Raw genomic sequence first — 25,819 nt, forward strand, 5'->3', positions numbered from 1 at the left:
TGCTAATTAGGCACAATGGCATAAAGATGACCGGCATCATGTCTTCATCCAGTTTTCTGATTTTTATAGTACAGCTCTGAGTGTATCTCTGGATGTGTCTGCCCTAAGGGGCTCGTGGCTGATGGCAACCATGACTGTATCCCCGTGGAAGAGTGTCCCTGCCTGCATAACCAGGTTTACTACAAATCTGGCAGCAAGATCAAGGTTGGCTGCAATACCTGGTGAGGAGTTTTCCCTTCTACTACTCTCTAATCACATTGCTTGGCAATAAACGAATCTATGGGTTAATCTCTGGCCATAGGCAAAACCATCATCAACCAAATGACTGCAATGGAAAAAATAATCTCCTTGTCCAATTTAGATCTCTCACCTCTCTCCTATTTCTTGCACCTTCAACCATAGAAAATATATCCTCACCAATGAGAGTAGGATAACTCGAGTGTAGCTCCAGCAAGGGCTGGTCAGTCAGAAAAAGTATCCCCAAGCACAAAAGGTAGAAAAATACAAAAATCCCAAAACGTGAGTCAAAACGTTCGAACTGTAATTCAAACTGCAAAAATATTCAAATGTTTCCCAAACAAGAGTCAACTTTTCTTCTTGGATGTCTCTAGTACAAGAGTATCAAAAACACTGCTCACCCTTGCTTCTTCTTTAGCTCAGGCAAACAGATCTTTCTGGATTCAATCCTTTAGGATCCTGGGGGCTGTACAAACATCCAAAAAGCTCCAGTTGTAGATCTAACCCTTCAGGGATAATGAATTAAAATCCTGCAGCTAAGCTCTACTCTTTCTTTCTACCCTTTGCTTAAGATCCAGGGATGATCTTCTTCTCTCTCTCCTACCTAACTCTCCACTTGCCTTCCTACTAAAGAATGAGCCTGCTCCAAGGGACTATACCCCTAGAAGCCTTCCCCCCCAAAAGGTGGAGTTTTGGTTATGGGAGAATTCACAAAGCTTCAAACCCCTTCCCACTACCTACCTACAGCTGGCAAAATGTACATGGAAAGCATTTCTGGTAACTGGCAAAGCCCCTTTCATATAAAATCAAATCTGTGAACATAAGGAAAGGTAGAATCTTGCAAATGAGGTAAAGGGACAGGGAGTGAGGCAGTTAAAAAAAAAAAAAAAGATTTGTAAAGGTTCTTTTTCTGGTTTTACAAGCGTTTTATAATAGAATTGCAGTCAGAGATGCACTCAACACAAATTAGCTGGAAAGAAGGCACCAATACAATACCATGTGTGCAGGGAAATTATATGTTGAGGATATCACAATTTAACAAATAATTCTCTCAGATATGATCTCATCCTATTGTCTTATACCTTGATTCAAAACTTAGAAAAAATAATGGCAGAAAGATTTTCAGCAAACCAAAATAATCGTGTCCTGTCTTTGTAAAAAAGATCAGAGGCCTTACATATCTTAAAAGACGTGAATAAACCCTTAGATTTAGATTTTAGGTCACTCCTGCTCGTTAGCTCTCAGGGTCACTTAGACGGGGGAGGTTGCAGCATCTAGGGTTTACTGAATGGCAGATTGCAACTCAAAGTTCTTCTTGTAAATTAAGACTCTGCCAAGTCTCAGTGTTCCCAATGACTTTTTTTCTTGTTAAATTCTCTGTCTATATAATTATAATGTGATTGAAGCTGACCATGGTGTCTCTCTGTTGGGGACCTGCTATTGCAAACCTGACAGTGACAGGGCACTGTTTTCCATCAAATGTGACTGTTGGTCCAAAAGCGGGCAGAGGGGCCATTCAGCTGGAAGAAAGAGGAGTTCTGGGGGACTGCAGGGAAAACAGACTGATGAACGTGCTGGAAAACCAAGAAATCTGGGTTGTACTTTTGCAAGGTGCAGGATCTGCTGTGGGACATGATGGAGGCAGAAGGACAATCTAGAAGGTAGAATACTGGAGCTTGACTGGTAGGAAGGGAGAAACAGGAAACACAGGTTGGGTGGGCTGGGGGGGAGGTGGAGACTGCTTGGCTTAGTCTGAAGTTGGGGAGGGATAGGACTCCTTGGGTCAGGTCAGGTCAAACCAGCTGGGAGATGAGAGTGCTAAGTTTTCGTAGGGAAAAAAATTATGTTGGGCTATGGGGGATAGGTTGGCTCTAAACTTTAAAAAGGGGATAGAGCAGCTTTTAAACTAGAAAAAGGGGAAAAGTCACCAGTTGCTCAGCAGCGCATGGTTCAGAGGGAGGTATCTTTGAAGGATGCTAATGAAGCAATACAGTTTATTTATTTTTATTTATTTTATTTATTTGTTTTTTATATACCGACATTCAACTAAAGTCATCACATCGGTTTACATATAACAAAAATTCGAGAGGTTACATTGTAGTAGAAAGTAGAACATAAAATAATAACACAGGGCAGGAGAAATAAAAAGAAAAATAAATAAATAAAAATTAGGTGTTAATTCTTCATATCATGTTATAAATGCTTTTTGAAAAAGCCATGTTTTTAGATTTATTTTTTTTTAATTTTGTGAGGATGATTCAAGTCTCAGTAAAGTTGGAAGGGGATTCCATAAAAGTGGTCCAGCTTTTGAAAAGGCACGTTGTCTTGTTGAAATGAGGCGGTACAGTTTTGGAGAGGGAGCTTCAAGGAGACCAGTGTTTGTGGAACATAAATTTCTTTTTGGAACTTGGAAGAGAAATGTTGTATCCATCCAATTCGTCTGGATATTATACAAGGCTTTGGGGCAGATTTTTAAAACAGCGCACGTGGGGTATATTTGTGCGCGCTAACCGGCGCGCACAAATGTACACCCAATTTTATAACATGCGCACGCTGCCGTGCGCATGTTATAAAATCCAGGGTCAGCGCGCACAAGGGGGTGCACACTTGTGCACCTTGCGCGTTCCGAGCCCTAGGGAGCCCCGATTGCTTTCCCCGTTCCCTCCAAGGCTGCTCCAAAATCGGAGCGGCCTCAGAGGGAACTTTTCTTCCACTCCCCCCACCTTCCCCTCCCTTCCCCTATCTAACCCACCCCTCAGCCCTACCTAATCCCCCCCTACCTTATTTCAAGGAGTTATGCCTGACTCTGGCAGGCGTAACTTGCGCGCTGGCTGGCTGCCGGTGCACCATCCTCCGGCACAGCCGCTGGCCGGAGGACTCGGGACCACCCCTGGACCGCCTCTGGACCGCTACCCTGCCCCCATCCCTACCCCCTTCCTGCCCCTTTTTCAAAGCCCCTGGACATACACGCGTCCTGGGGCCTGTGTGCGCCACCGAACCTATGCAAAATAGGCTCAGCACACGCAGGGGGGGTTTAAAGGGTTATGCACGTAACCCTTTGAAAATATATCCCTTTATGAATAAGAGATAAGGCCTTGTATTGAATTCTATAAAATATTGGTAACCAGTGCAGGTCTTTCAGGACTGGATTAATGTGATCTGATCTTCTGAGGTTGCTGAGTAATCTAGCTGCAGCATTTTGTAAAGGTTGAAGCGGTGCAATGGTGGAGGCAGGTAATCCAAGAAGTATTGCATTACAATAATCTAATTTAGAAAATAGAAGGGTTTGCAAAACAATGCGATAATCATGGTGATGGAGAGGTTTAATCCTTTTTAATATTTGAAGCTTGTAGAAACCTTCTTTTATGATATTATTATGTTGCTTATAACATAGTTCTGAATCTAAATTGACTTCTAGATCTCTTACATTGAGTAAAATATTTTTGTTAGTTATATAGTTATTAAGATGGATGTGAGGATTTATTACTGATGTAGATAATTTCTGTTTTACTGAGATTGAGAGTGAGGGCCATTTGTATTAATAGTTGTTGGATTGTAGTGAGGTAGGTGTTCCAAAGGTTAAGAGTATTAAAAATGTTATTTATCGGGAGAATAATTTGAACATCATCTGCATAAATGTAATATAATTTAAGATCAGATATGAGTTTACGTAGTGGGAGTAAATATATATTAAAACGTGTAGACGATAAAGAGGATCCTTGAGGAACTCCATGTGGAAGAGGAATTAGTTTGGATTCCTTGTAATTAGTTTTGACTATGTATGATGTATTACACAGGTATGATGCGAACCAGTTGACAGTTCTATCACATAATCCGATTTCCTCAAGTCTTCAGAAGAATATTATGGTTTATGGTGTCAGAGGCAGCAGAAATATCAAGGAGAATAAGGATGAGTTTTTGTTTGTTGTCTAATCCTAAAAGGATTAAATTAGAGAGAGTTATTAATAGGGTTTCTGTGCTGAGAATACCTCTCAAACCATGCTGAGCTGGAAAAAGTATTTTATGTTTTTCAAGGTGTTCTTGGAGTTGCTGATTAACACATTTTTCTAATATTTTGGCTATGAAGGGGAGATTGGAAATAGGTCTAAAGTTAGCAATGTAAGGGGGTCATTTATCAAAATGCGCTAAGGCTTTTTTGCATGCGTTAAGGGCTTAGTGCATGCGAAAAGCCCTGTTAACGCATGCGATAGGCCCTTACCGCATGCGAAAACGTGTTTAACGCATGCGATAGCACAATATCGTATGGTGCGATGCAAATAAGGAAAATAGGAGGAGTTAGGGGTGGAGAGTGGGCTGGGTCTGCCTGGCTGCGAAGAACTATTGCACAGACTTAACACCGATTTTAACAACACCTTTTTTAATTGCGTTAGGCTGTGCGATAGTTGCCGTGACCGTGCGGTAAAGTTTTATTGCCTTGCGCGATGTCTCCCGCAAGGCCTATTTAGATGAATTGAAGCTCCCAGAGCATCCAACTAGCGAGAGAGAGAGAGAGCGAGCCTGGCCATGTCATCTCCCTAGAAAGGTATTTGTATCCCTATGGTAGGCCCACCTAATAACTCGGAGGGGAGTGGAGTAGATGTAACTCCATTTACAGTAGAAAATATATGGGAAGAGCTGGAGAAACTGAAAGTGGACAAAGCCATGGGGCCTGATGAAGTTCATCCCAGGATACTGAGAGAGCTCAGAGATGTGCTGGCGGGTCCGCTGTGCGACCTGTTCAATAGATCCCTAGAAATGGGAGTGGTGCTGAGTGATTGGAGAAGAGTGGTGGTGGTCCCGCTTCACAAGAGTGGGAACAGAGAAGAGGCTGGTAACTACAGACCGGTTAGCCTCACTTCAGTGGTGGGAAAAGTAATGGAGTCACTGTTGAAAGAGAGAATAGTGAACTATCTACAGTCAGGAGAATTGCTGGACCAGAGGCAGCATTGGATTCACCAGGGGAAGATCCTGTCAGACAAATCTGATTGACTTTTTTGACTGGGTAACCAAGGAATTGGATCAAGGAAGGGCACTCGATGTCATCTACTTGGATTTCAGCAAAGCCTTTGATACGGTCCCGCACAGGAGACTGGTGAATAAAATGAGAAGCTTAGGAGTGAGTGTCAAGGTGGTGGCCTGGATTGCAAACTGGTTGAAGGACAGAAAACAATGTGTGTTGGTAAATGGAACTCTCTCTGAAGAGAGAGCGGTGTTAAGTGGGGTACCGCAAAGATCGGTATTGGGACCGGTCCTGTTCAATATCTTTGTGAGCAACATTGCGGACGGGATAGAAGGTAAGGTTTGTCTTTTTGCGGACGACACTAAGATCTGCAACAGAGTGGACATGCCGGAAGGAGTGGAGAGAATGAGACGGGATTTAAGGAAGCTGGAAGAGTGGTCGAAGATATGGCAGCTGAGATTCAATGCCAAGAAGTGCAGAGTCATGCATATGGGGAGTGGAAATCCAAATGAACTGTATTCGATGGGGGGAGAAAGGCTGATGTGCACGGAGCAGGGGAGAGACCTTGGGGTAATAATGTCTAACGATCTGAAGTCAGCAAAACAATGTGACAAGGCGATAGCTAAAGCCAGAAGAATGCTGGGCTGCATAGAGAGAGGAATATTGAGTAGGAAAGGGAAGTGATTATCCTCTTGTACAGGTCCTTGGTGAGGCCTCACCTGGAGTACTGTGTTCAGTTCTGGAGACCATATCTCCAAAAAGACAGAGACAAGATGGAGGCGGTCCAGAGAAGGGCGACCAAAAAGGTAGAAGGTCTTCATCGAATGACTTATGAGGACAGATTGAAGAATCTAAATATGTACACCCTGGAGGAAAGGAGGAGCAGAGGTGATATGATACAGACTTTCAGATACTTGAAAGGTTTTAATGATCCAAAGACAACGACAAACCTTTTCTGTTGGAAAAAAATCAGAACCAGGGGTCACGATTTGAAGCTCCAGGGAGGAAGACTCAGAACCAATGTCAGGATGCTTGGAATGCCCTTCCGGAGGAAGTGGTGAAGACCAGAACTGTGAAGGACTTCAAAGGGGCGTGGGATAAACAATGTGGATCCATAAAGTCTAGAGGACTTGAATAAATGTGGAAAAAAGGATTTGCATTCACAAAAAAGCAGGGAGTAGCTTGCTTGTTACGGCAGTTACTACCCCAAACCAAATAAGCGGCAAGGGAGAAAGACTGATACTTTACGCATATCCAGCATAGCTCTCTGCTTTAACAGCAGTGGAGAAAGTCTGATGCTTCACTTTCAATGCATGTCCAGCAATGCTCTCTGCTTCAACGGCAGGTGGAATGAAGAAAAGAGGATCTATATACAGACAACAACCAAAAAGGACTGAATTACATAGTCTGGGAAAACAAATAAGCATGGGTGTAGCTTGCTTATTGTGGCGGTTACTACCCCTAACTAATTAAGCTAAATATTTCACATAGATGCAGCTCCAATACTGCTCTCTGCATTAATGGTGGGGGTGGAAGGGAAATAGAACCAAAAGGTTACTAAGAGCCAAGAGTAACAGATAAGTATGAGAAAAAAAATGTGCAAAGCTTGCTGGGCAGACTGGATGGGCCGTTTGGTCATCTTTTGCCGTCATTTCTATGTTTCTATGTTTCTATGTGAGGGTTAGGTATCAGTGTATGGGGTTAGGGGCCCCTTTGACATTCAATGTTAGATGTACGAACAGAACAGTGGTCTCTTGTGAACATTTGATGACCCTTGGAGTGAGGAAACTCACTCCAAGATGAGATTTGGGCAATGTTCTCTCAACCTAGCTTGATGGACTATAGCATCAATTGGATGAGAGGCCGGATTCATTTTTTGAATGATGTTTTGAACTTCAGCAGAAGCTATAGTATCAAAAGAAGACCATTTTGAATTTGGTTCGATTGTAATGTATATGGTGTTTTCTTTGATTTTTGGTATATTCATAGTAAGGTTGAGTATTTTTTGGGCATCCCAACAGAGAGGTTCCAATAAAAGAAAAAGTAGTCCATGTGCCTATAAGTAAAGAATCACCTGAGCAAAAGGAATTCACTTTATCCCTGTCAACTGAAAAGCAAGTTGTTAATACAAACAAAAACATATTTTGAAATGTTTATATGCCAATGCCAAAAGTTTAAGAAGCAAGATGGGGAAAGTTAGAGTGTGTAGCTGTGAATGAAGGGGTAGACATAACTGGCATCTCAGCATCTTGATAGATTGACAAATATTTTGCTTAGCATGCCAGAATTAACAGCCTCAGACACTGATGAAGGACTTTGCATCTAACAGCAGATGGATGGTGTATTGAATAGCAATGCTTCTTATCTTTGCCTCTCTCACAGTGTGTGTGGAAACAGAAAATGGGAATGTTCAGACTTTCTGTGTCATGGCACCTGCAGTGTGTATGGAGACGGCCATTATAAAACCTTTGACAAGAAGCACTTTGATTTCAAGGGAGCCTGCAGTTATGTCCTGGTTCAGGTATCATCTCCTCTTGTACCTTCATCATCTTTCCAAACTCTGCTGGGGATGGCCTTCATCCCACAACAGTTAACCCTCATCTTGCCACATGGGTACCCCATGTGGCAAGATGAGGGTTAACTGTTGTGTAATTTAGTTTATTACAATTCTTTATTTACTGCAATTTCACTTTAGATATCAAAGCATTTAACAGTACCAAACTAACAAATACAAGGTACCCCCAGATGCTTTTCTTTTGCTATAATGTGAACATGTATGTATTTATTTTATTTATATTCCACTTTTTAGGCATTTCTGAAATAAAACATTTCATGTCCTTCGGGACATTATCACAGACCACACTGTGCATAATCATTCCAAAATTATTCTGGGCTCGTAATTTTTTGGAATGACAAATATTTTCTAAAATTATATTTTGCCTTTTAACACTGGCACCATAGGGTACATTATATCCAAATGTCAGTCAGATACCATTTTATTTTATTATTTATAAAATTTATATTCCGCAATCTCTCGGCAATGCTGTCCTATGCGGAGTATATAACATCCATAAGCAGTGGGCTTTTTAGGGCCAAAAGCCTATTCAGAATATATTTGTATCCTTCTGTGACAAGATTAGTAAGTTATTTCATGTGGCAAGATGAGGGTTAAGAGTCAAGATCTGTCAATTTTGACTCTTACAGATGACTGGAAGTCTATTAAGGTCATTCCTTCCTAACAGCAGAGAGACCACTGTTAGACAATTAGAAGTTTTACTTCATGCAACTTTGCTTTTATTTCAGTTATATCAATTATTATATGTAACTATCAGGAGATTCCAGGTGAATGCTATTATTCTTTTTCTAGTCTAATATACTTACACAAGATTCACAAGTAGCAAAATTAATATGTCACCACATCATATTTAAAGAATGAGAAAAAAAAAGAAGCTAATATGCCCTCCCTCAGTGCAGCTAAATGTATGTGCATTATTATATGCAAGGGTGGTACAAAGGTTAGTGGGCTTCCTTGGCAAATCTTCAGTCTTGTGACACCCTCCCCCCCAGCACTAGAGTTGCCAATTGCCTGGTTTTGGACCAGATAGCCAGACTTTCAGGCATTTTGTGCAGCGTCCGGTTTTGCAGGTGGCATCTCCTCTCTCCTACAACCTCTTACTTAGAGGGCAAGAAAGGCAGGGTCGGAGCCTATCAGAGGAAAGCTGTGCTATATCCATGCCCCCTGCCTGATGCTGTGATTGGACGGCATGAGGAAAGGAGGCGGGGCACAGCACAGCTCTCCATTCCCACTATTTTTATTGGTAAGCGCCAGGGCAGGGCGCCTTGTCTGGTCAGAAAAAGAATCCTGAACAAACGTGTCCCACATCCCATGGACTGCACACGAGGAAAAGATGTACAGTTTACCAACAAAACAAAGTCCCTTGGTGTATTTTAGGCAAACAGTTCGTAATGCTGTTAAGTCCACCTTTCGAGAAAGCTAGAAGGGTAAGGAGAGAGGGAAAACAGGGAATCGGCAGAATCAGTCTGCTCAACAACAGACATTGTGCAGAGGCCGAAAGGAATCACTGACCTTTCAGACAGTGTCCTTTAGCTCATCATTGCAGAACCAATTTAACTGAGGAAGAGAAAGGAGGGGAGTCACAATAGTGGGTGGGAAACTTAACAAAAACCAAAGCCCTAACTATATAACTGTAAGTTATATGCTGGGGAAAATGGTGGCTCTTCTGTATGGCAAATGCGAGCTTTGCCCGCAGTTGAGAGCGCACCAAGGACCTGAAGAAGGTTTCACACGCACCCAGATGTTCTCCAGCTCACCTCACCTCCTCTCCTCTGATCCATCCGCCAGAAGGTAGTTAATGAGCCAGGCCCGGTTGCGAGCTACTGGGGCCCTAGGTATGGTGTGCCCATAGATTAAGAGGTGGAGGGAGAAGGACAACAAAAAACATAAAAACACATTTTTCAAAAAGGTGAGGAAGGGGGGGGGGGGGGGGGGGGGGGCTAGGCGAGGACAAAACCAATAGATATGTGCTACAGATTCCCTCACATTTTATTTTATTTATTTATTTAAAATTTTTATATACCGGCATTCATGTTGCAAACACATCATGCCGGTTTACATATAACAGGGGTGTACAGTAAACAATTCAATAACCTATTTGTGTAGAAGGAAGCAGTTACAAATAACAAGGTAATAGAACTGGGAGGAGAGAAGAAAAGAAAGAGAATAACATTAGGTATAGGTATTTACATTAGTAATAACATTTTTACATGTGGAAGTGGTAGAATCTGGCTGAATAGAATTAATCGGTGTCCGGGAAAGCTTTTTTAAACAGCCAGGTCTTAAGTCTCTTCCTGAAGGTTGGGAGGCTGGGCTCCTGTCTAAGGTCCGGTGGGATGGAGTTCCATAGAAGGGGGCCGGCTGTTGAAAAGGCCCGATCTCTCAAGGTAATGTGTTTGGTAGTTTTGGCTGGGGGCACTTGAAGAGATCCTCTGAGTGTGTCTCTTGTTGGTCTGGAGGAGTTATAAATTTGGAATGGGACTTGTAAGTCGAGTGGGGTGTGTTGATGGATGGTTTTGTATATTATGGAAAGAGATTTGTAGAGGATTCTAAAGTGAACAGGCAACCAGTGGAGATCTTTTAGGATTGGAGATATATGGTCCCTCCTCCTGGAGTTTGTCAGTAATCTTGCCGCAGCGTTTTGTAACATCTGGAGGGGTCTAGTATAGGAGGAAGGTAGGCCCAGAAGGATAGAGTTACAGTAATCGATCTTAGAAAAAATGATAGCTTGTAGAATGGTTCTGAAGTCCTGAGTGTGGAAGAGTGGTCTAATTCTTTTCAGAACTTGGAGTTTGTGGAAACAGTCCTTGGTGGTTCTGTTGATGTAAGCTTTAAGGTTCATCCGGTTATCAATTAATACTCCTAGATCTCTCACCTGTGTAGTAGTTGGGATAGTTGGAGGATTAGAGATGACATTATTATCTGGGGAGATGAGAAGCAGTTCTGTTTTAGAGGAGTTTAAAACTAGGTTTAGGTTAGCCAGGAGATGTTTAATTTCGAAGAGACAGTTTTCCCAGTGAACCAATGTTTTTGTGTAAGATTCTTTAATGGGTATCACGATCTGGATGTCGTCGGCGTAGAGGAAATGTTTGAGGTTAAGGTTGGAGAGGAGTTGGCAGATAGGTAAAAGATAAATGTTAAAGAGTGTAGGTGACAGTGAGGAGCCCTGGGGGACACCTATGGATGCGTCCATTCGTGAAGATTCTTTGTTCTGTATCTTAACCTTGAAGCCTCTGTTGGAGAGAAAAGATTTAAACCATGAGAGAGCTGTGCCTGAGATACCTATAGAAGCCAGAATGGAAGTGAGAATGGAATGATTGACCGTATCAAAGGCGGCTGATAGGTCCAGTAGAATTAAGAGGAAGGATTGGCCTTTGTCAAGGCCCATTAATATGAAGTCAGACATGGAGATGAGGAGGGATTCTGTGTTCAGTGACTTGCGAAATCCGTATTGTGATTGGAATAGGATTTTGTTTTCTTCTATGTATTCGGAGAGTTGAGTATTGACAACTTTTTCTAGAATCTTGGCTATGAATGGGAGATTGGCGATAGGACGGAAGTTGTTGGGGTCTTTAGGATCCAAGTTGGGTTTCTTGAGTAGAGGTTTGATGGAGGCCAATTTGAGGTCGTCAGGATATAGTCCTTGGGAGAGTGAGCAGTTTATGATGTCCGACAAGGTTTTAGCGATGGAGTCAGGGATGGCCAGGAGCAGTTTGGTGGGGATAGTATCCAAAGGATGGGAGGAAGGTTTCATTCTTCTTATAAGAGTTTGTATCTCTAAGATAGAGATGGGTTCAAGTGTTTCCAGACCATTGTTGTTGAGGGATGATTGTTGAAGAGACTGGTAAAGAGCAGGGTCGGTGGGATTAGAAGGCAGATGAGTTAGAAGGCTGTTGACTTTGTTGTGAAAATGAAGAGCAAGTTCTTCAGCTTTGGGTTGTGCTAGGTCGTTGGGAGTCTCCTGTGGGATGATTTGGGTGAGATTGGAGACATAGGCGAAGAGGGCTTTTGCGTCGAAGATTAAGTGGTGAATCTTGGATGCATAGTAGTCCCTTTTGGATTTAGAGGTAGTTGACTTGTATTGATGGAGGGTGGCTTTGTAGATGGATCGTGTATTGGTGCTTGGGGATTTGCGCCAGTCGCTCTCTTTCTGTCTTAGATTTTGTTTTAGCTTTCTTAGTTCTTCCGTGAACCATGGTTGTCTTTTGGAGGCGTTTGGGAGTGATTTTTTGGTTGCTAGCGGACATAGCTTGTCGGCTATGGAATCTGTGATGGCTTTCCAAGAGCAGAGAGCTGTGTTCGGGTTTGAGAGATCAATGGATGGAAGTTGAGAGGCTAGGTGGGAGCTGAGGTCTTCTGTAGAGCAGGATCTTCTGTATGGGAAAGATGGTGAGGGCCCTTTGGAGGTGGAGGGTTTGTTCAATGAGAATGCGGTTGAGATAAGTGAGTGATCAGACCAAGGGACCTTCTTGCTTTTGAGGCGTGAAGAATGTTTGATGCCTGGGTTAATAAAGATAAGATCCAGCGTGTGGCCTGCTTTGTGTGTGGGTTTGGTAACTAGTTGTTTGAAACCCAGGGCTGAGAGGGCAGAGAGAAAGGATTCACAGCTGGATGATGGGGTAGGATTGTCCACATGCAGATTAAAATCTCCTAGGATAATTGCTGGAGCGTCCAGTTTGATGAGGGTTGTGATTTCCTCTACTAAGGGGGAGGGGTCTGTCTCAAGGAGGCCCGGAGGGGCGTAGACGAGTAGGATTTGTAGTTGTTCCGAGGTGAAGAGACCCATTTCTAGTTTAGAGTCTGAGTTGTATGGGTGCTGGATGAACCCGAGGTCTTTTTTTGATGCAAATAGGAGTCCTCCTCCTATGGCAGAAGGGGCAGGCTGCTGAGCTGGTGATGGCTTGAAGGACACTCCCTGTAAATATGGCTCTGTGCGCTACCCTCCATGATAGGTCTGAGCTCTTCGTGGAGGTGAGATAGGCATAATATTCTCTCCAACATGGTCCTCTATCCCCCTCCCTCCCCCATTGCATTTCTCCACACAGTGTCTAGGCAGGAGGCAAGCGCCAGAAGTGAATTGGGTGTATTATTAGGAGGTACATCGCCCTCCTGTCCATAGCCTCAAAGTTGGCTGCGGAGGGGGGGGATCTCTTGTGATGGGGCCTATACTCAGGTCCGGAGGAGGGGGGATGGAAAACTGGTGGGGACTTCCAGCCTGCAGACCTCTTCCTGACAGAGTGGACAAGCAACTGGGTGCCCTAGCCTGGATGGACTTGAGCACTGCAGTGGCAGGCACAGGGTTTCTTATGCCCATCCACAGCACCAACATGCTTGGCAGCACCCATGTAGATTGGTCCTCTAACAGGAGGTGACCGACCTTCGTGGTTCTGGCCAAGGCCAGCCAACAGCATACCGCAGAGGACTCCAAAATCCCCTCACCCAGAACGGGGTTGTGGAGAAGGAGTTCTTCTAAGTCGTCCTCCACAGGGACCACCGGCCTCCTTGTCACAGAAACCATGCTCCGAGACTCAAAAATGTCTTGCTAGAAAGACAGCAACGATGAGAGGCCACGTTCTTACCCTCTTGCCTGAATACAAATAGCTGCCAATCATACTGCAACCTGCTCACCTGGCAAAAGAAAAAAGCTGCCAGGGGGCACCACAGGGGGGTGGTAGATCTGCATACAGAAATCTCTGCAGGGCCTGTAATCTCTGCAGTGCCTGCAGTGACCCAGTGCTTCTTGCCAACCCAGAAGACATCCAGCAACTTTCTCTGAGTCCGGGAAAGAAACTCAGCGGCTCAGGGCAGTAAGCCAGCATGTACAGTTGCCCAGATAGGGGATAGCCTGGACGTACTCCTCTTCTAAATGGCAGAGGCACTGTTAGGGTCCAATTGACTTTGACAAGACACTCTGTGGATGCATACAGGAGGCAGAGAAGGCCCACAAAACAGGGGCCAAAGCCAAATTCCTGCAGGGTCTGCATGAGATAGTGATGATCCATCCTGTTGAAGGCTTTCTCATGTCTAAAGACAAAAATGCCACCGACAGGTCCTTCCTACAACAGTAATGGATCAGATCCTGGACTAAAAAGATGTTATCAAAGATTGAGCAGCCTGGGACCATGTAGGATTGGTCCAGGTGCATCACCTGATCTAGCACAGGCCCTAGCTGCAGCAAGAGCACTTTAGCTAGGATTTTATAGTCCATGCACAATAACGAAATGGGGCGCCAGTTCCACAAGTCATGACAATCTCCTTTCTTGGGGAGCAGCATGAGTATTGCATGGCAACATGATAGTGGCAACTCCCCGATCTCCAGGGCATCTGCCAGGACCTGCAGGAGATCGGGTCCTAGTAAGTCAAAAAAGTGGTGAAAAAATTCTGCTGTCAGACCATTGATGCCCAGCGTTTTCTTGTTGGGCATCTGGTTCAGATCCTCAGAAAGCTCCGCTAGACTCAAGGGCATATCTATCTTGTTTCTGCTGCCCTGACTGATGGTGGGAGGCCTTTCCCACAAGATCCTGCAGACGTTTGGGTCATCGGGTTCCGGAGAGAAGAGGGTCGAGTTAAAGTCCCAGACTTTCACCTGAATTCTCTCTGGGTCCGTGAAGGGGGCCCCATCGACATCTACTGGAATCATGATCTGCTTCTAGGCATCCCTCCTCTTCTGTAACCCATAGAAGATGGGGCGAGCTGCAATCCATCTCCCAAAGGAAATGGATTTATTTATTTATTTATTTATTTATTTAGAGATTTTTATATACCGCGGCACGTAAGAAGATACATCACCTCGGTTTACAATAAACAATAAATTAGCAACAGGCTTTACAGATAACAGGCTTTACAGATAGTAAACAATAATATAGTAACAGTCTTTACATACAAAAATGATTTCGGATGTACATAATATAAATCATTTAAGAACTATTAATGATCTCATGAAGGCCCACTGGCCCCGCCACTCCTCGAGGTGACAGAGGGTGCATTTCTTCAAGTACTCGTTTCGCAGAGCTTGATCCGCAACATCAGAGAGGTCTGCTTCAAGATCCAACACCTCCCCCTTTAGCTGCTGGATCTCTCCGCATTGGTCCCTGTTGATGCCTCCGGCATAATCCTGACAGAGCCGTTTGAGGTGGATTTTCCCCACATCTCACCACTGGCTCTGTGAGGCAAAGTCCACCTCAGAAGTGTGCCATTCCACCCAGAACTCTTGGATCACTGCCACGAGGCCCTCCTCCTCCAATAAGGAATTTTGAAATGCCAATGGATGGCCAGAGGCCCAGCCAAGTCGAGCCTCACCTTCACATACACCAGATGGTGGTCAGAGAAGGCCGCCAACTCATTGGTACTCGAAAGGGTCCATAACTTTAAGTAGTTATTGACGTAGAGCCGGTCGATCCTGGAGCGGCTGACTTGGAGGGGTAGTCAACCAGGTGATGCAGCTGCCAGACATCAACCAGGGAAGAAGCGGTGCACCATCTCCCCCAAGTATGCAGTGGAGGCGGGTCTCGCTATCGCCCAGAACAGTTGAACCTCTCAAGGGTGCAATTAAAGTCACCCCTGAGCACCACCTCCTCCATCACATTCAAGATCTGCAATAGGGTTGACAACTGGTGAAAGAATGCCAACCTGGCAGACTCAGAGGTCGGGGCATACACATTGATCAAATTGATTGTGCAGCCCTCGACATGAATCCGTGAGTGTAGCATCCTGCCTGGCACGACAGATTGGACTTCCAGCACGTCTGCCTATAGGGATTCCGTGAACAGGACGGCCACTCCCCTGGCACATGAAGAATGCCCTGCCGCACCACTCCAGGAGCCAGTTGGCTTCGCTTTCTGGAGTGGACTGGGTCTTCTGAGGGAAAATTATGGAGTACCTTCACTTCTGGAGAAAGGAGAGCACTCAGCTGCTTCAGAGATCCTCCCTGCAGCCGTTGACATACAGAATGCTAATTGTCAGAACCATCCTCTGTCAGGATAAAGCTACACCAACTCTGACGCCCTTTCAAGATGTCAATTCAGTATAGAACCTTGGGGCCCTCCTGATGTCCCTGGAGCCTGAAGGTAACCCAGAAGAGCTCTCGCTATCTTGCGGAGTCACTCTGCATTGGGCCACTTCTCAAGAGCCTTGTCCACTCTGTATTTTCAGCTCCTATTCCCCCACAGAATCCGTTCCAGCTCCATGATGGAATTATGAGAGGGCTGGTCTGACTGGGCCTCGCCCTTCCCTGGGCTGAACAGGACTGGAAGACCTCCTCCGGGTGCGCTGGAGGAGATTGTAACTTCGGTGGGTGATGTATCTTCACTGAATGACCCACTATTGTCCGTAATGCATTCCCCACCCCTCCCAGATTTGGCTGTGTTGATGTTCCAGCTAGTAGTTCTCTTATTGGTAACATAAGGTTCACCAGCTCTTGCTGAGAGGGCAGTTGGACAACCAGTCCCGGGTCAGTGATAGCCTCACCAGTGCCCGCATTGCTCCCCTCCCCGCCATTCAACTGAGTCAGACCCCCCCCTCCTCCCCCCCCCCCCCCCCCCACTAGGGCTGGGTTCCCTGGGGATAAGCCCCGGGGTCAAGCCTGGCTCTTCACCTTTACCAGGCTACTCTCCCAAGGGGGGTCTGCCCTCTTCTCCAGATACCGCAAAAAAGGTTTCCTCCGCATCGTGACAGGGGGAGGGGAGTCTCTCGGGAGATTATTTAGGGGTCCAAATAGGCATGGTGTAGCTGTATCCCCAACTGAAGGATCCAGGATGGAGCCAAAACTCATATCCGAGGGAATCTGATCGTCCCATCTCAGAGACATCAGTAAGGGAGGGGTCTTGCCTCTAAATAAAGGGTGTATCTGGGGTGGGCTCCAATGCTTCTCTCTTGACTTTTTGCTAGATTTCAGCCGGCTGGTCGTCGCTGGCATTGACCTTCTTTTTGGCTAGGAGTTCGTCTATAATTTTCTGACACCTTTTGCCTAGGCCTAGTAATTTGGCACCCAGGGTGTCATCAGTGGAAGGCACTGAAATGACTTGATCCTGTGATCCTGCAATTTTTAAAGTTTGTTTTCACCGGTGTTTCTTTGCCGTCACTTCTTGTAATACTTGTTCTTCAGCCTCTGCTTTCTTCTCCCCATCCTCTCCCTGCCTGGGAGATGGCCTGGGTTTCTTCACGGGGTGTTATCACCTCCATGGCCGGATTCCCGAGGTCGGTAGGGGGGGTCTGTGGGGTTAATTACCCCAGGCAAGTTCTGTACAGTAGGCTCGTTGGTGCTGTCAAGGGGAAGGAAATCCCCTGACTTGGCCTGTACGATGGTCTTAGGGGGTTTTATTGAAGAGGCTTTAACAGGTTTGTTCCTGGGGGTCTTCCCTCCCTTAGATATTACACCACCTGAGTCTTGCATATTGAGGCTTTTGGCCTGAGATCTTGGGTCTTTCTTCAAGGATTCTGCTAGGGCAAGAGGAGGGTCCTCCTGGACCCTGGCATTAGCGATGGAGGAGTCAGTAGGCCCTGATCTCCTTTTGCGCTGTTGGGCACTCTCAGATGTCAAAGCTGGGGCTGGCGTCATGCAGATGGTGGATGGGTCGGGATCCTTTCTTCCAGATGAAACGCCAGTCTCCTGACCTCACCCGGAAGGATCTATGGCCTTCTGTTGAGGGTCTGAGCAAGCCATCGTAGCTGAGGCGCATGGCATCGCAGCCGCAAATGGAGTAGCCTTGATGGTATTTTTGGTCAGGGGGCACACCTTACGGATGTGCCCTACTCCCTTACAGGAATAGCACCTTGCCTACCCTGTCGCATAGTACACGCAGTATGCAAATCCGTCATGGGGATGATGAAACACCCCTCAGCCACCTCTTGCCCTTTTTTTAGCTTCACAATAGCTTCCCTCCTATACGATTCTATGTGCTTCAGGGCACAGTTAGTATGTCCCATTGGGATTGTAGAGACTTGAGTCTTCAGTTCCCTGAGGGATCTGAGGTATGCTGCTAGTGTTTCATCAGGAAGAAAAGGAGGGGCATTAGATAGAATAATGTTGGTCCCGGCTCCGTCCAGGGGTTCCAATGGATGGAAAACCCCTTTTACCACCAGCCCCTCCTCAAGCACCTTGTGTGTAGTGGCAAGGTTTGCCAAAAAGATGACGGCCTTGCTGTACATTTTTCCACAGGAGATGATGTTTCTTGGACATACCAACTCCGCCATCGCGGACACATAGTCCTGGGTTTCCTCTCCTATGAGCATTGGGCACGTGACCCCCATACTAAGTAATGGCCTGTGCCAGCCCTAGGTGGTGAGGCAGACCTTGAGATGGGAGGATTAGCGGTTAAGTTAGACTTGCCCCCTGCCATTATTGCTGCATAAGACGGCTTAGCGGACAGCGTGTGGTTTTTCACTGGGGTTTCACCCCCAGAACTGTCACTGGCATATACTTTTGGTTTTTTGTTTTTTCTTCTCCCCGATTTTTTGTGCTCCTCCCTCGATGGAGGGGACTCTGGCCGCTTTGGTGGCTTCACCTCCCAATATAATGAGTGGGTTGGTGGCAGCGATGGTAGTAGAGTCTGAGGGTTGCATCGATTCTTCAGGGATAGAGATAGCCTGTGAGGGCAGAGGGAGTCCCTCCCTGGTCAAGCAGGATGGGTGGATTCCCCTCGTGGTTGCTATCCAATTGAGGGGGTATTATTGTAATCCCTGAATTTATCTCATCATAGGTGGTAATCGCTGCTAAGGGAGCGCTGGTCACTCCCACGGCAGTCCCTCCCTGTGCTGCGCTCAAAAACAGTGTAAAATAGCACTGTGGGATAATGGTGGGCTGTCTTTAGTGGGCACTAAGTTAAGTGTCATGCCTCCCAGGGTGGAAAAAGTGAAGTGACCTGGCCTAGTGTAAATAGCAATTAGCTTGCTGGCAGGCACCTTGGTCACCAGGTCTGCCATCGTGGTGGTAGGAAACGAAACAGGCCCAGATGTTTGAAGGGCTGTGCGTTGCACTGTAGGGATGTGCAGACCAAAAGTTTAAGTTCATAAGTCCATAAGTCGAATGGGGGTCCCATTTGCGGTCAATATGGACTTATGGAGAATTCCATAAGTTGAGTCTATGTCCATATGTGCAAATAAAAATTTAAACCCCTCACCCGCCTTAATCCCCCCCCCCAAAGACTTACCAAAACTCCCTGGTGGTCCAGCGGGGTCAGGACGCCATTCCTGAACTCCTTTGCAAGGAGCACGTGACGTCGGCGTCACGTCAGAGTGAAGCGGCGTCACGTGATTCCCCTCGGGTTCGCTCCCGGAACCCTCGTTGGGCCCAAAAGGCACTTTTGGCCAGCTTGGGGGGGTCAGGAGGCCTTAGAGGTTAATGCACAGACTTCAGTTAGGAACAATGCAGCAAGAACTTTGTTCGGCTGACTCAAATGCACTTCTTCTGTCTTATTATTACAGATCTTCAGTTGACTTCCCGTTAATATGCAAACGCAGTTTAAGATTTTAATGCTGGTGTTTCAAGGGTTATGGGTAAATGGCTCTGTTTATTTGAAAAATAGTTGACTGGGCCGGGTCCTGAGTGGAATTTTCACTGTAGTCAGGAGGGCCCAACGAGGGTTCCGGGAGCGAATCCGAGGGGAATCACGTGACGTCGGCGCCACGTCAGAGTGACGCGGCGTCACGTGATTCCCCACGCGTCGCTCCCGGACCCTCACGGAACTTTTGGCCAGCTTTGGTAAGTCTTGGGGGGGGGGATTAAGGAGGGTGAGGGGTTTAAATTTGTATTTAGATCAACAATCGCGATTTCCAACGTATTCAACATAGCTATGTTGAATAAGTTGGAAATCCGATCGTTTACGCCTCATCTTTTTTTTAAGTCAAAAAAAAAAAAAAAGTTGCGTTTTCCATTTAAGTTCAAAACGAATGCACACCCCTATTGCACTGAGACCATGGTTATTGTAGAGGCAGGGGTGGTTGTCATGTAAAAAGGCTCCCTGCAGGGGAATACTCAGGAGTAGAGAGATGTATGTGGGATTAGGGGTCCCTGCCATTGCTGGGTTGTTATTGGGCTCGGCTGGTGTTCTGTGTCCTGTGGCCCTTAGGACATCTATTACTGGGGGGGAAGGTGGTAGGGTCCTTTCCTCCCATTCTGCTTTTGGGAGTGCTCCTTGGCATAATGTTTGCCAAGTGGTTTGAGAAAACACAAAGAAAATTAGAGGTCCAAAAACAAGGAGGGAATGAGAGAGTGGGGGAGATGTGCGAGAAGTGAAAAGGGACAAAAACTACCTGAAATCTGGCTTTTAAAATCAGCCAAGGAAGGGAGGAGTGGGAGAGAGGAGGACCTTTTGGCCTATGCTGACCTCACACAGACTTGGTCTCCTGGACAAAGCTTGCTTTGCCTTTGCGAGCTTTAGTTGGGGTTGTAAAGGGGAAAAGGTCTCTAACAAAATGAACCAAGAAGCTTACTTCAGCTTGATTGGGGGGTGGGGGAGGGGACCACACATGTACGCACATGCAATCACACGCAGACACACACCCTGTGAGCCCCACCTGCAGCCTGCACTGTTCTAGGAGAAAAAAGACATTCAAATCCTTCCCTTCTGGTGTTGGAGAAGGGTGCAGGAGCTTGCAGGTGAGAAAAGGCTTCCTGAGGGAGGTTTGGTGGAGGGAAAGGCTAGGCTGCTCTGCCAGGCAAGGGAGTCAAGCAAGCTCTGTCTCGCACATCCTGGAGCACAGCACAGCCCTCAGTTCCCAGCGGCTCCATAGATGTCTGACCAATGGCCCTCTTGGTCCCAGTCCCTCCCTCAGCATGCTGGGCCAGGACCCGGGAGAGGGGCTGCAGTAAGTCCTTTTGAGAGAGATATAGGCACATGGGAGAAGGTGTTTAACATAGTGGAATTAAACATTAGAGTTTCTTTCTTGTTTCTCCTCTCTTTTTTATAGGATCTTTGTGACAGACACCGCAATCATTCCACCTTCAGCATTGTAACAGAAAACATTATCTGTGGCATCGCACCCAGAACATGTTCCAAGATGATTCGAATCTTCCTAGGGGTAATTATACTACCTTGACACAGCTTGGACACCCCCCCAACATAGGAATGAGTCTGTTCTTCAGGGCAGATGCTGAGATGGCCTCTATTTTTTTTAATTCAGCTTGAGTTTCCTGGAAGAGTTCTGCTTGCTTGGAAAGAATACATGAACATCTCTTTTTACAGGGAAGCCCTTGCGATAAGTACATGGCAAGTTTATTAAACTGTGTCTTCCTTACATAAACCCTTGTTCTCTTTCAAGAGACAGGGAAAAGTGGAGCTTGCAGAGAATAGTTTATAAAGGTACTAAATGATGGCAGATAAAGACCATCTGGCCCATCCAGTCTGACCAGTTATCCTGTCCAAACTGCTAAGTAACATTCCAGCTGCCAACCATATAATGTGGCTAATGTAATAAAACCTATGCTATGGTCAGAGTTACATTGTGGGGCAAGTTTATTTTTATGAGCGTGCTAAAATGAGTGGTCCCCACGGGATGCAGTAAGCTAATGTTCCCTGTACGTACCCAGATCAGTCCAGACTCCTGGGTTTTGCCTCCCTTCCAGCAGATGGAGACAGAGAAAGTTTTGCTGACACTACATCATAACCTGGTGTGCCACCTGCAGACCCACAGTATTTCTCTGTCTCCAGCAGATAGAAGAGGTGCAAAACCTGCAGTCTGGAAATTAGTTAAAAAAAAAAAAAAAAAGAAGAAGAGATAGAGGATTTCCTCCCAGGAGGTTGGTAGGTCCTCGTGGGATCAACCCTCCTGGTGCTGAAGTGGACAAGCAGGGGGTTGGGGACCCTTATATAGCTCATTCCTTTCGCCGCCGGGGATAGGCAACTGGTGGGGCCAGTTCCCTCTCCCTCAGGAGGACTTGTGGAACCTGCTGCCTCTCTTCAGCTTCAAGGGAAGTGACTTTAAAGGGTTTTTTTTTCTTGTAAGTGTCGTTCGACCCAGGAAAATTGGTATAGCTGCTTTGCAGGGGCACAGTTGCAGCAGCTCTCTCATCGTTTTTCTGGAGTCCTTTGGGCAGCTGCCTCCTCATGTGGTCGAGCAGGCAGGAGTCATGCCACGCAGCAGTAAGTGCACATCGTGCGGTTGTCCCATGCCGGTGTTTGTTCCCACTGCCTCTCTGGGGGAGGGGTTGGGGAGGCAGCAAGAGCCTGGAGGGCTCGCAAGTGATTTGGGTGCCCAGAGGCAAGGCACTGGGAGACAGCAGTCCTGGAACCCGTCCTTTCGAGGTTGAAAACCGAACAGAGATGATTCCAGCCAGGGTGCTGGTGGATCCAAGTCCAACCAATGAAGTGAGGCCATTCCACTCCTTGGTGCCAGCTATAGGGAGTCGGTTGACTCTTTTTTATGAGGAGTGGGCAAAGATCACAATGGACCAAGGTTACACTTTAGAATTATCTCATCCACTAAAGGATTTGTTCATGGTCTCTCCTTCCGTTTTCATGACCAAAAGGCGAGTGGTACAGGAAACCATCAACCGTTCACATTTGCTGGGAGCCATTGTCCCCTTCTCAATAGATGAGCGAGGGATGGGAAGATAGTCCCAAAAAAGGAGGGGACCTTCTGCCCAATTTTGAACTTAAAAAAGGTGAACGTGGCTCTCAAAGTTCCTCATTTTCGGATGGAGACCAAACTCATTGGTCATTGGTCATTGCAGCGGTGCGCAAAGGGGAGTTCTTGGCTTCCCTAGATTTAACCGAGGCATACTTGCACATAGCGATCCAACTGGATCATCAGAGGTTCTTGAGGTTTATGATTCTCGGGGCACATTTTCAATTTTGCGCCCTTCTGTTCGGGTTGGCGATTGCTCTGAGGACCTTCACCAAGGTGATGGTTGTGGTGGTGGCAGCAGCTCTCAGGAAGGAGGGCATTCTAGTTCACCCATATCTGGACAATTGGCTTATTCGAGCAAAGTCAGAGGTGCTTTGCAGACAGGCTGCAGCAGAAGATCACAGGTTTGGGTAGTGAATCTGTCAAACAGTCGTCTTACCCCTACTCAGGTATTGGAGTTCCTGGGGGCATGTTTCAACACCAAGATCGGGAAAATGTTTCTCACCGGGGAATGCCTTTGCAAATTGCAGAGACAGGATCGCAGTTTATTACAGAGAGTGGACCCCAGGGTTTGGGATTACCTGCAGGTTCTTGGTTCCGTGGCTTCCACAATGGGCATTTGCTCATATGAGGCCTCTGCAGAGGGCATTGCTTTCCCAGTGGAATCTATTAGAGCAGTTTCATCTGCCACTACCTCTTATGGAGATAGCTAGGTCCAGTCTCTCATGGTGGCTTGGTCGAGACCAGTTAGGTCATGGAGTGGACTTGAAAATTCTGAATTGGATAGTAGTTACCACCGATGCCAGTCTCTCTGGATAGGGAGCTCTATGCCAAATGCAGTAGGCATAGGGCCAGTGGTCGACGGAAGAGGCATTGTGGTCTATCAGTTGGTTAGAGATGATGGTGGTGAGATTCACATTGTGGCTATGTGAACACATGTATTTCTACTAGGACTTCTAGTTTTTATAGAATTTGCAGCCTACCAGATAGACCCAACTGCTAGTTGATTCTGCAATTGTAGTCTGTCAGAATTGCCAGAATATCCAAACACATTCATGTCTGTGGTTGGGTATTCTGACAGGCTGCAATTTTCACTAGGATTTCTAACATTTCATATTAACCTATTTTCCAAATATTCTCTTAATCCCAGTACCCATTTCTGAATCAGGCAAGTCCAGCGCTATGAACACGTAATTATTCCACTAATTAGTGTTTTCTGATCTCTACACTTTTAGCAACTAAAGATCCTCTGTGCTTATCACATGCCCTCTTAAATTCTTTTACTGTTTTAGCCATCACCACCCATCTCAGGAGGACATTCCACACTTCCACCATCCTTTCTGCCAAAAATATTTTGCATTGTTCTCACACATACTACGTACAATGTAAAATACGCTTATGTTTTGTTTGCCAAGTAAGCACGTATATGTGTATACTTCTATGTGCATGTGTTCTAGACACGCGTGCTGTTGTACGTGCATACAAACACGAGAGTGGGACTTCCTGTCCCTTGTTGAGAATTGACAAAATGCCAGCAAGAGCAAGGCAACCTAATGTCACCACCAGGGACATCGCCCATCTGGCATCCCTGATGGTGGTTTAGGAGGCAAAGCTGTTCCCATTGCAGAGCTGGCAGAAAAATCTGCAGCAGATGAGAAGGGCATGGAGGGAGCTGCAGATGAGCTTTAACCAGCGGGCCTCTTACCATCCAGGGGTAAGTTGAATGTGGTTACTGTGATTATCTAAGCTAGTGCATAAGGGGGCACTGTGGAGGTGTCAAGTTACGCTTATGCATGGGGGGGAGGTGCAAGTGGCTACCATATAGTGTTATATTAAATGGGTATGTGTGGAGAGTGTAATGGTTAAACCTGACATTATTAGCATGGATGTTCATTGCTTTATAGTAGGCCAGATTTACATGGAATGATTGAAGTCTTAGAGGCACAAGTATACTAATGCTGTAAGGAAGAGATGGTACTAACTAACCCAGGGAATATAAATGCTGATATTTCAAGCAATACCTTGCAAGCCAGTCCTCAGGAGACACCTAGGCAGTCAGGTTTTCAGGATAGTCACGATTACTATGCATGAGACAGTCTGACATGCCCAACTGCCATTCTCTTCTACTCATGAGCATGCAAGTTCCTAGAGGATGTCTAGAAAATCATCATGCCTAGGTGTGCCCCAAAGACTGATTTGAGAAGCACAGAGCTATAGGAGAGCAACCATTAAGAATACATTGAGAAGGCATAGATGAGGACCAGTTGCAGGGTTCTTGGTACTCCACAAGGATATTCCTACTAGTTGTACTGCACAGCTAGACGACTAGTGAATTGGGGTATCATGGTTCTTCATGGAGGCTAAATGTTCATGAATACTGTAGGTGCATGTGTCAGCACACCACATCTATGTGCATTAATGGATAGGCAAGAGCAACAACTGAAATCGCCTAGTAGTAGCAATCATCGTCACATACCAGTATGGAGGTCCCATAATCAGCTACAGAGCTCACTCAGTGTTATCTTCCTATTTCTTTCCCACAGATTGAGGACCTGAAAAAGAAGGTCCGGTGGCTGTGCCTCAGAAAGAGGCAGTGGCTCGATCGGTTGGGTGCTGAGTGGAATGGGGCTGGTAGTAAGTTTCTTCTAGCCTACTGGCCAACGTCCACATATACATAACATGTATCTCTACATTTAACTGGACATCATTCTCACACATGCTTTTGTTTTAAGGTGCTGCTGAAGAGGCTGAACCTCAGGAAGAAGTGGAGGAGGAAGCACCAGCCCCTACACCTGCAGTAGCTGCTCCTCCCCCATTTCCGTTTCCATCTATGGAGGAAACGGTGGCAATCGAGCCACCCCTCGTGCAGGAGATGCACCCAGGGCCTGCAGCTGGCTCACAACCCATTCCCATTCCTGAAGGGCCTCCTCCCTGTTTTGCCCAGGGAGTTAAGGACTCATAGACCCAGATGGGTAAGGCTTTGATGGCTGAGGTAGGCATGCATGGCCCTCTGCTTACTCTGCCACCCCCCCTCCCCCGGCTCAGCAGCCAAGAGGCTCCTGATAATGAGCCTCTGACAAGGTGAGAATTTCATGCTTACCTGAGGGGAATGGTAGCAGAACAGAGAGCTTTGCATGCCTACCAAAGGAGGGTGCTTGGGATGTTGGACGTGCACCTATGGGCCCTACAGCTGCTGGGGGCAGCTGTAAGGGTCCTGGGTAGCAGGATGCCACCATAATGAGCACCCTCCTATCTGCCTCGATAACTCCCTGGGGAATTTTTTTTTTGTATACTATTTTGGTCCCTAGATAGCCTCTCCCCGTTTCCTTTCTATTTTGGGCTATGTACATAGTTCGATAGCACATTTTGATAACACGGCATTCACCTGGCCGTTTATTGCGTATGCAGTCATAGGAGGAAGGGGGGAGTGGGGGTGAGGTTGGAAGGATATTTGGGAGAGGGAGTACATAGTGAGAAAGAAAGAA

The 25,819-nt window shown here is 46.2% G+C and overlaps 1 protein-coding gene across 3 annotated transcripts in view; it reads left to right on the forward strand.

The window, feature by feature from the left end:
* Positions 1-25,819, forward strand: part of LOC115079264 (mucin-5AC-like) — a 264,061-nt gene that overhangs the window by 148,211 nt on the left and 90,031 nt on the right. For all 3 annotated transcript variants that reach the window (XM_029582610.1, XM_029582612.1, XM_029582611.1), the window contains exons 20-22: positions 70-221; positions 7,580-7,718; positions 20,679-20,789. In XM_029582610.1, the coding sequence (XP_029438470.1) occupies positions 70-221; positions 7,580-7,718; positions 20,679-20,789 (402 nt within the window). The remainder of the gene's footprint in view (positions 1-69; positions 222-7,579; positions 7,719-20,678; positions 20,790-25,819) is intronic.

The sequence above is a fragment of the Rhinatrema bivittatum genome, chromosome 17, assembly GCF_901001135.1.
Source record: "Rhinatrema bivittatum chromosome 17, aRhiBiv1.1, whole genome shotgun sequence".
In the NCBI taxonomy this organism is placed as follows: Eukaryota; Metazoa; Chordata; class Amphibia; order Gymnophiona; family Rhinatrematidae; genus Rhinatrema; species Rhinatrema bivittatum.